This window comes from Nomascus leucogenys, unplaced genomic scaffold (genome assembly GCF_006542625.1).
Source record: "Nomascus leucogenys isolate Asia unplaced genomic scaffold, Asia_NLE_v1 002153F_13721_qpd_obj, whole genome shotgun sequence".
Classification (NCBI taxonomy): domain Eukaryota; kingdom Metazoa; phylum Chordata; class Mammalia; order Primates; family Hylobatidae; genus Nomascus; species Nomascus leucogenys.
Genome location: NW_022096421.1, coordinates 1665 through 12683, shown reverse-complemented (window position 1 = coordinate 12683; position 11019 = coordinate 1665). Strand labels below are relative to the sequence as shown.

At 50.0% G+C, this 11019-nt stretch overlaps 1 protein-coding gene across 1 annotated transcript; it reads left to right on the top strand.

The window, feature by feature from the left end:
* Positions 1 to 932: 932 nt before the first annotated feature.
* LOC115833921 (sal-like protein 4) lies at positions 933 to 10807 on the top strand (the record flags this gene model as incomplete). The annotated part of the gene is given in 9 exon segments (XM_030808739.1): positions 933 to 1039; positions 1546 to 1902; positions 1905 to 3875; positions 4753 to 5033; positions 10379 to 10396; positions 10398 to 10452; positions 10455 to 10496; positions 10499 to 10542; positions 10544 to 10807. Coding segments are annotated over 9 exon segments (3133 nt in total), but the record flags the coding sequence as incomplete, so codon positions are not given.
* Between the last annotated feature and the right edge of the window lie 212 nt (positions 10808 to 11019).

Genomic DNA, 11019 nt, shown 5'->3' with positions numbered 1-11019 from the left:
CCAGACCTGCCCATGGCTGCTATTTCTTCCCTGACCCACCCCCAGCCTACACATACCTTGCAAGACTTCATATTGTGACCCAGTCTGAAATAAGTAAAGATTAAATCAGTTTGTTAAGGCCATGCTTCAAGATCAGCCCCTCCTGGAAACCAGTTGGTGGACTGTGCTGTCAAAAGTCCATGGCTTTGGCCGGGCATGGTAGCTCATGCCTGTAATCCCAGCACTTTGGGAGGCTGAGGCAGACGGATCACTTGCACCCAGGAGTTCGAGACCAGCCTGGCCAGAAACCTCATCTCTACTAAAATACAAAAAATTAGCCAGCTACTTGGGAGACTGAGGCATGAGAATAGCTTGAATCCAGGAGGCGGAGGTTACAGTGAGCCAAGATTGGGCCACTGCTCTCCAGCCCTTCCTGGCCTTTTCCTTGTGCATTTGTACTTTTTTTTTTTTTTTCTAGACAGGGTCTCACTCTGTCACCCAGGCTGGAGTGGCTTGACTTCCCAGGCTCAAGCGATTCTCCTGCCTCAGCCTCCTGAGTAGCTTGAACTATACATGGATGCCACCATGCTCAGCTATTTCTATCTTCTTATTTTTTTGTAGAGACGGGGTCTCACTGTGTTGCTGGTTGCAAACTCCTGGCCTCTCAAAAGTGGCCTCAAGTGCTGGGATGACTGGTGCGAGCCACTGCACCCAGCCACATTTGTACATTTCAAACACAGGTTTTGTTTTAAGCAAAATGGTCATGTTGTACATATTGTTGCGCAACCCATTTCTTTCACTTAATTTCTGTGGCATACAGAAATTCTGCATACTTCTTACACTGTGGGTGGGTGGCCCAAAATTTACTTCTTTGCTGCTGTGAACATTTCTGAAAAAACAAACAAAAAAACCTAGATCATTGTATGCTTGTGTGAATGTCTTGTGTGGTTTAGATTCGTAGGCTCAGCTGCTGGGTCTGAGATATGCCTGTCTTTGTCCTGTGGCCCCAAGCTCCATTGGTATCTGGATGATGGGGTATACCTGAGAGGACAGTGGGGAGGTGAGAACAATGAAGTAGCTTCGAGAGACTTCCAGGCGTCTTGTGAAGGACCCCAGCATCTGGCTAAAACACAGTCCCAAGTTTGGAGTTGCAATGTGTAGGCTGGCACTAACCCTAAAGTAAATAAGCCCCAGTTACAAAAGAAATTCAAGGATCAGCCTTTTTTTTTTTGAGACGGAGTCTCGCTCTGTCACCCAGGCTGGAGTGCAATGGCGGGATCTCGGCTCACTGCAACCTCCGCCTCCTCGGTTCAAGCAATTCTTGAGCCTCAGCCTCCCGAGTAGCTGGGACTACAGGAGCCCACCACCATGCCCAGCTAATTTTTGTGTTTTTAGTAGAGACAGGGTCTCACCATGTTGGCCAGACTGGTCTCGAATTCCCAACCTCAGGTGATCTGCCCACCTCAGCTTCCCAAAGTGCTGGGATTATAGACGGGAGCCACTGTGCCCGACTCCCCCACATCTTTTACTTGGGCAGAGTCCTTAGCTTTTTCTGTCTTGTTACAGGTGCTCCAGTGAACCACCCAGGGAATGACGAGGTGGCGAGTGAGGACGAAGCCACAGTAAAGCGGCTTCGTCGGGAGGAGACGCACGTCTGTGAGAAATGCTGTGCGGAGTTCTTCAGCATCTCTGAGTTCCTGGAACATAAGAAAAATTGCACTAAAAATCCACCTGTCCTCATCATGAATGACAGCGAGGGGCCGGTGCCTTCAGAAGACTTCTCCGGAGCTGTACTGAGCCACCAGCCCGCCAGTCCCAGCAGTAAGGATGGTCACAGGGAGAATGGCGGCAGCTCAGAGGACATGAAGGAGAAGCCGGGTGCGGAGTCTGTGGTGTACCTAAAGACAGAGACAGCCCTGCCATCCACCCCCAGGACATAAGCTATTTAGCCAAAGGCAAAGTGGCCAACACTAACGTGACCTTGCAGGCACTACGGGGCACCAAGGTGGCGGTGAATCAGCGGAGCGCGGATGCACTCCCCGCCCCCGTGCCTGGTGCCAACAGCATCCCATGGGTCCTCGAGCAGATCTTGTGTCTGCAGCAGCAGCAGCTACAGCAGATCCAGCTCACCGAGCAGATCCGCATCCAGGTGAACATGTGGGCCTCCCACGCCCTCCACTCGAGTGGGGCAGGGGCTGACACTCTGAAGACCTTGGGCAGCCACATGTCTCAGCAGGTTTCTGCAGCTGTGGCTTTGCTCAGCCAGAAAGCTGGAAGCCAAGGTCTGTCTCTGGATGCCTTGAAACAAGCCAAGCTACCTCACGCCAACATCCCTTCTGCCACCAGCTCCCTGTCCCCAGGGCTGGCACCATTCGCTCTGAAGCCGGATGGGACCCGGGTGCTCCCGAACGTCATGTCCCGCCTCCCGAGCGCTTTGCTTCCTCAGGCCCCGGGCTCGGTGCTCTTCCAGAGCCCTTTCTCCGCTGTGGCGCTAGACACATCCAAGAAAGGGAAGGGGAAGCCACCGAACATCTCCGCGGTGGATGTCAAACCCAAAGATGACGCGGTCCTCTACAAGCACAAGTGTAAGTACTGTAGCAAGGTTTTTGGGACTGATAGCTCCTTGCAGATCCACCTCCGCTCCCACACTGGAGAGAGACCCTTCGTGTGCTCTGTCTGTGGTCATCGCTTCACCACCAAGGGCAACCTCAAGGTGCACTTTCACCGACATCCCCAGGTGAAGGCAAACCCCCAGCTGTTTGCCGAGTTCCAGGACAAAGTGGCGGCCGGCAATGGCATCCCCTATGCACTCTCTCTACCTGACCCCGTAGATGAACCGAGTCTTTCTTTAGACAGCAAACCTGTCCTTGTAACCACCTCTGTAGGGCTACCTCAGAATCTTTCTTCGGGGACTAATCCCAAGGACCTCACGGGTGGCCCCTTGCCCGGTGACCTGCAGCCTGGGCCTTCTCCAGAAAGTGAGGGTGGACCCACACTCCCTGGGGTGGGACCAAACCATAATTCCCCAAGGGCTGGTGGCTTCCAAGGGAGTGGGACCCCTGAGCCAGGGTCAGAGACCCTGAAATTGCAGCAGCTGGTGGAGAACATCGACAAGGCCACCACTGATCCCAACGAATGTCTCATTTGCCACCGAGTCTTAAGCTGCCAGAGCTCCCTCAAGATGCATTATCGCACCCACACCGGGGAGAGACCGTTCCAGTGTAAGATCTGTGGCCGAGCCTTTTCTACCAAAGGTAACCTGAAGACACACCTCGGGGTTCACCGAACCAACACGTCCATTAAGACGCAGCATTCGTGCCCCATCTGCCAGAAGAAGTTCACTAATGCCGTGATGCTGCAGCAACATATTCGGATGCACATGGGCGGTCAGATTCCCAACACGCCCCTGCCAGAGAATCCCTGTGACTTTACGGGTTCTGAGCCAATGACGGTGGGTGAGAACGGTAGCACCGGCGCTGTCTGCCACGATGATGTCATCGAAAGCATCGATGTAGAGGAAGTCAGCTCCCAGGAGGCTCCCAGCAGCTCCTCCAAGGTCCCCACACCTCTTCCCAGCATCCACTCGGCATCACCCACGCTAGGGTTTGCCATGATGGCTTCCTTAGATGCCCCAGGGAAAGTGGGTCCTGCCCCTTTTAACCTGCAGCGCCAGGGCAGCAGAGAAAACGGTTCCGTGGAGAGCGACGGCTTGACCAACGACTCATCCTCGCTGATGGGAGACCAGGAGTATCAGAGCCGAAGCCCAGACATCCTGGAAACCACATCCTTCCAGGCACTCTCCCCGGCCAATAGTCAAGCCGAAAGCATCAAGTCAAAGTCTCCCGATGCTGGGAGCAAAGCAGAGAGCTCCGAGAACAGCCGCACTGAGATGGAAGGTGATAGAGCTTTGGATTTAACTTATGTCCATTTTGGGCTCAAGGTCATCAAAAAGGAACCTGGGTTGAACTTTACAAATGGAGAGTATGACTTGAAGCAGCCCCTTCTATAGGGCAATTAGCTTTTCTGTACTTATGGGTAGAGGGCAATAGTAACTGCCTCTATCCTAGTAACGAACATGCTTTTAATTTATGGTGGTTAATGCAAAATGGGTATGGACAGCATACCTTTTTTGTTGGTTTTTATTTTTGTCTTTGAGCCCCTTGGGACATAGGGGTGGGTAGTCTTTCTATTTTGTTACAGTTTTTTTCTTTTTGTTTCTCCACACTATGATTCTGTATATGGGTGTCTTAAGAGTATGTTTGAGGAAGTGGCCACTGCTTTTTGACCACTGAAATAAGCCGTGGTTCCCTGACTCTGAGGCCCCACTGCCTGATGTAATGTTCACAAATTAGCCACTCGTGAAGCAGGGAAAGATGAACCCATTTTAAATGCACGTATCTATTGAGAGGTTTGTTGATGTCATTAATGGTAAAATAAGGGAAAAGCTGTATCAAAGAATCAAAGAAAGATGGTGTCTGGGCATATGCTTTAAAGGTAGTTTCTTATGCAGAAATTTGAACTTAAATTACATATGTGTTTATATGTTGCCCATACCTTTAAAAAAAAAAACCCAAAGTGATACCTTTTCCCAAGCATTTGAAGCTTTGTTCTTTGTGCAGATAAACAATTCAAAGGAAAGTGTTAATTACTTACAAAGCCAGCTCCAGACTCTCAAACTAGCAGGCAGTTATCTTTAAAGATCTCTTTTGCTTTGAAGAGAAAGAATGAAGGTTGGATGATAAAGGTCTGGCTTTTTTCCCCTCTGTGTACTAGGTCGGAGCAGTCTCCCTTCCACGTTTATCCGAGCCCAGCCGACTTATGTCAAGGTTGAAGTTCCTGGCACGTTTGTGGGACCCTCAACATTGTCCCCAGGGATGGCCCCTTTGTTAGTAGCCCAGCCGCGCCGACAGGCCAAGCAACATGGCTGCACACGGTGTGGGAAGAACTTCTCATCTGCTAGCGCTCTTCAGATCCACGAGCGGACTCACACTGGAGAGAAGCCTTTTGTGTGCAACATTTGTGGACGAGCTTTTACCACCAAAGGCAACTTAAAGGTGGGTTTGTGTGGGCTTTCAGCAGGATGGGGGCTAGGTGCCGAGTGTCTTCTTATTGGCACAAGCCATGATGAGTTCTTCATTCCTTCCATTCCTCCTTTGGGAGGCCGAGGTAGGAGGATTGCTAGAGGCCAGGAGTTTGTTGTTTTTTTTTTTTTTTTTTTTTTTTGAGACGGAGTCTCACTGTCGCCCAGGCTGGAGTGCAGTGGCGCGATCTCAAGCTCAAGCTCACTGCAAACTCCGCCTCCTGGGTTCACACCATTCTCCCGCCTCAGCCTCCTGAGTAGCTGGGGCTACAGGCACCTGCCACCACGCCCGGCTAATTTTTTTTGTATTTTTAGTAGAGATGGGGTTTCACCTGGTCTCGATCTCCTGACCTTGTGATCCGCCCGCCTCGGCCTCCCAAAATGTTGGGATTACAGGCGTGAGCCACCGTGCCCGGCCAAGTCCAGGAGTTTGAGACCAGCCTGGCAACATAGGGAGACAACATCTTTACAAAAACAAAAACAAAAAATTAGTTAGGCGTGGTGTTGCATGCCTGGGTCCCTGCTAATTGGGAGGCTGAAGTGGGAAGACCACTTGAGCCTGAGAGATCAAGGCTGCAGTGATCTGTGATCATGCCACTGCACTCCAGCATAGAAAACGGAGTGAGACCTTGTCTCAAAAAAATTAAAATGTTTACCTTTTAAAAATTAGAAATACTACCTGGGCGCAGTGGCTCAACACCCATAATCTGAGCACTTTGAGAGGCCAAGGCAGGTGGATTGCTCGAGCCCAGGAGTTTGAGACCAGCCTGGGTAACATAAGGAGACCCTGTCACTACAAAATAAAAATAAAAATTAGATGGGCGTGGTGGCATGCGCCTGTAGGCCCAGCTACTTGGGAGGCTGAAGTGGGAGGATCGCTTGAACCTGGGAGGTCGAGGCTGCTGTGAGCTGTGATCACACCACTGCACTCCAGCCTGGGCAAGAGAGTAAGAGCCTGTTTCTTAAGAGTTTTAAACTCTTAAGAAGCTGAAAAGGGCCAGGCGCAGTGGCTCATGCCTGTACTCCCAGCACTTTGGGAGGTGGTGGTGGGAGGATCACTTGAACCCAGGAGTTGAAGACCAGCCTGGGCAACATAGCAAGATGCCGTCTCTACAAAAATTAAATTCATATACACAAAAAAAAGAAGCTGAAAAGGATTTCAAAACTTCAAAGCCAGGCAGGAAAAATAAAATTAAGGAAAGCAGCCAGGTGCTAGTAAGATCCCTTCAGCAGAAGCCTTGCCTTCCACCCTAGATTAAATAGCATCCTATTCCCACCATGGCCTTCTGTAGCTTTCCCAGCCAGATACATTTTTCTGTGTAGCAATTATTAGAGACATTGATGTTCTCTATATTTAGATGTCAACCGCATCAGGGAATGGTTGTTTTGCTTTGTCACCCAGGCTGGAGTGCAATGGTGCAATCTCTGCTCATTCCAACTTCTGCCTCCCGGGTTCAAGCAATTCTCCTGCCTCAGCCTCCCGAGTGGCTGGAATTACAGGCACCCACCATCATGCCCGGCTAATTTTTTTTTTTTTTTGAGACGGAGTCTCGCTCTGTCACCCAGGCTAGAGTGCAGTGGCGTGATCTCGGCTCACTGCAAGCTCCGCCTCCTGAGTTCATGCCATTCTCCTGCCTCAGCCTCCCGAGTAGCTGGGACTATAGGCCCCCGCCACCACGCCTGGCTAATTTTTTGTGCTTTTAGTAGAGATGGGGTTTCACCATGTTAGTCAGATGGTCTTGATCTCCTGACCTCGTGATCTGCCCACCTCGGCCTCCCAAAGTGCTGAGATTACAGCGTGAGCCACCACGCCCGGCTATGCCCGGCTAATTTTTTACATATTTTTAGTAGAGTCGGGGTTTCACAATGTTGGCCAGGCTGATCTCGAACTCCTGACCTCAGGTGATCTGCCTGCTCTGGCCTCCCAAAGTCCTGGGATTATAGGTGTGAGCCACTGTGTCCTGCCCCAAATTTGTTTTGTTTTGTTTGTTTTTTTCTGGGACAGTTTTGCTCTTGTTGCCCAGGCTGGAGTGCAGTGGCACAATCTTGACTCACTGCAACCTCCGCCTCCTGGGTTCAAGCAATTCTCCTGCCTCAGCCTCCTGAGTAGCCGGGACTTCAGGCACGTGCCACCATACCCAGCTAATGTTTGTATTTTTAGTAGAGATGGGGTTTCACCATGTTGGCCAGGCTCGTCTCAAACTCCTGACCTCAGGTGATCTGCCCGCCTAGGCCTCCCAAAGTAACAGGATTACAGGCGTGAGCCACTGTGCCCTGCCCACAAATTGTTTTTTTTTTTTTTTTTTTTTTTTTTTTTTGAGATGGAGTCTCACTCTGTCACCCAGGCTGGAGTGCGGTGGCGCAATCTTGGCTCACTGCAAGCTCCGCCTCCCGGGTTCACGCCATTCTCCTGCCTCAGCCTCTCCGAGTAGCTGGGACTACAGGCGCCCGCCACCACGCCCGGCTAATTTTTTGTATTTTTAGTAGAGACGGGGTTTCACCATGGTCTCGATCTCCTGACCTCGTGATCCGCCCGCCTCGGCCTCCCAAAGTGCTGGGATTACAGGCGTGAGCCACCGCGTTTAATACAGAGACATCCTTGTATGCTTTGCCCAGTTTTCCGCATTGGTAGCACTTTGCAAAACTGTAGTATCAACATTGTAGCATAATCAAGATACTGACATTGTTACAATCAACATTCAGATTTTCCCATTTTACTTGTACTCAGGTGTGCATGTTGTGCACTCTACAGTTTTATTACCTGTGTAAGTTTGTGCATTTTAAAAATGTTAACTCTAGGCTGGGTACAGTGGCTCATGCATGTAATCCCAGCACTTTGGGAGGACAAGGTGGGAGGATCGCTTGAGGCCAGGAGTTCGAGACTAGCCTGAGCAACATAAGGAGATCCAGTCTCTACAAATAAAAATAAATTAGCTGGCCAGATGCGGTGGCTCACGCCTGTAATCCCAGCGCTTTGGGAGGCCGGAGGTGGGTGGATCACAAGGTCAGGAGATCGCGACCATCCTGGCTAACACTGTGAAACCCCGTCTCTACTAAAAAAAAGAAAAAAAAAAAATAGAAAAAATTAGCCAGGCATGGTGGCAGGCGCCTGTAGTCCCAGCTACTCGGGAGGCTGAGGCAGGAGAATGGCATGAACCCGGGAGGTGGAGCTTGCATTGAGCCAAGATCATTCCACTGCACTCCAGCCTGGGCGACAGAGCGAGACTCCGTCTCAAAAAAAAAAAAAAAAAAAAAAAAAGAAAAAAAAAATAAGCTGGGCATGGTGGTGTTCACCTGTAGTCCCAGGTACTCAGTAAACTGAGGTGGATGGGTCACTTGAGGTTGAGGCTGCAGTGAGCCGTGCCACTGCACTGTAGCCTGGCGGTGACAGATTAAGACTCAAAAAAAAAAAAAAAAAACAAAGGCCAGATGCGGTGGCTGACGCCTGTAATTTCCAGCACTTTGGGAGGCCAAGGCGGGTGGATCATGAGTCATGAGATTGACACCATCCTGGCCAACATGGTGACACCTCGTCTTTACTAAAAAATCCAAAAATTAGCTGGGCGATGGTGGCGCGTGCCTGTAGTCCCAGCTATTCGAGAGGCTGAGGCAGGGGAGAATTGCTTGAACCCGGGATTGCAGATGTTGCAGTGAGCCGAGATTGCGCCACTGCACTCCAGCCTGGGCGACAGAGCGAGACTCCGTCTCAAAAAAAAAAAAAAAGACAAAAAAAAAGTTAACCCTGGCACTTGGATCAATGCCCAGCATATAGTAGGTTTTCACATAGGTACACCCATGATTGGTGGAGCATAGACAGTTGGAGACTATAAGCCCCATCTTGGTGCTCTGGGGAGGAATATTGGTTAAGTGATACAAGAAATCTGATTTTCTGAATATAAAGTGCAGACAGTCCCTGACTTAAGATGGTTTGATTTACAATGATACAAAAATGATAGGCATTCAGTAGAGATCAGACTTTGAGTACCCATAGAACCATTTTGTTTCTCACTTTCAGTACAGTATTCAATCACATGAGCTATGAGCTAATTTTTTTTTTTTTTTTTTTTTGAGACAGAGTCTTCCTTTGTCACCCAGGCTGGAGTGCAGTGGCACGATCTTGGCTCACTGCAACCTCCACCTCCCAGGTTCAAGCAATTCTTCGTGCCTTAGCCTCCCGAGCAGCTGGGATTATAGGCATGTGCCACCATGCCTGGCTACTTTTGTATTTTTAGTAGACAGGGTTTCACCATGTTGGCCAGGCTGGCCTTGAACTCCTGACCTCAAGTGATCTGCCCACCTCGGCCTCCCAAAGTGCTGGGATTACAGGCATGAGCCACTGTGCCTGGCCTACATGAGCTATTTCAATGCTCGTGTTGTAAAATAAAATAGGCTTTGCGTTAGATGATTTTGCCTAACTAAGCTAATGCAAATGTTCTGAGCGTGTTTGAGGTAGGCTAAACTGAGCTATGATGTTTGGCTGGTTAGGTGTATTAAATGCATTTTAGACTAAGAATATTTTCTACTTTCCAATGAGTTTATCCGGGCATAACCCCACTGTAAGTCAAGGATCATCTATATGGTTTTTTTTTTTTTTTTTTTTTTTTGAGACGGAGTCTCGCTCTGTCGCCCAGGCTGCAGTGCAGTGGCACAATCTCGGCTCGCTGCAAGCTGCGCCTCCCGGGCTCACGCCATTCTCCTGCCTCAGCCTCCTGAGTAGCTGGGACTACAGGCGCCCGCCACCACGCCCAGAGAATTTTTTGTATTTTTAGTGGAGACGGGGTTTCACCGTGTTAGTCAGGATGGTCTCGATCTCCTGACCTCGTGATCCACCCCGCCTCAGCCTCCCAAAGTGCTGGATTACAGGCGTGAGCCACCGCACCCAGCGGATCATCTATATGTTAAAACACTGGGTAGAGGCCGGGCGCGGTGGCTCAGGCTTGTAATCCCAGCACTTTGGGAGGCCGAGGCAGGCGGATCACGAGGTCAGGAGATCGAGACCATGGTGAAACCCCGTCTCTACTAAAAAATACAAAAAATTAAGCCGGGCGTGGTGGCGGGCGCCTGTAGTCCCAGCTACTCGGAGAGGCTGAGGCAGGAGAATGGCGTGAACCGGGAGGCGGAGCTTACAGTGAGCCAAGATTAGGCCACTGCACTCCAGCCTGGGGTGAACAGGGGAGACTCCGTCTCAAAAAAAACAAAAACAAAACAAAAAAACAAAACACTGGGTAGAATGAAATTCATATGCAGATTGATTCTTGGCTTGCCAGTGAGCTTCAAATCTCTATTTTGGGTAAAAACCATTCTGTCCTGTTCCCGTAGGTTCACTACATGACACACGGGGGCGAACAATAACTCAGCCCGCCGTGGAAGGAAGTTGGCCATCGAGAACACCATGCTCTGTTAGGTACGGACGGAAAAAGAGTCTCAGAAGTCTTTCCAAGGAAATACTGGCCCCTTCGGTGAACGTGGACCCTGTTGTGTGGAAACCAGTACACCAGCATGCTCAATGGGGGTCTGGCCGTGAAGACCAATGAAATCTCTGTGATCCAGAGTGGAGGGGTTCCTACCCTCCCGGTTTCCTTGGGGGCCACCTCCGTCGTGAATTAATTGCCGACTGTCTCCAAGATGGATGGCTCCCAGTCGGGTATCAGTGCAGATGTGGAAAAACCAAGTGCTACTGAGGGCGTTGCCAAACACCAGTTTCCTCACTTCCTGGAAGAAAACAAGATTGCGGTCAGCTAAGCTAAGGGAGAACTTGCATGGAAGGAGCAATGCAGACACAGTGAAATCTCTAGAATCTGCTTTGTGTTGTAAGAACTCATCTCCTGTTTTCTTTTTCTTACTGATATGCAAATGATGTTTACGATGGTTGTGACCACAACCTCAGGCAAGTCCTACAATCACGATTGTTGTGATGCTGCTTTGCAAAAAGTTGAAAAAATAAAAAAAAAATTCATACC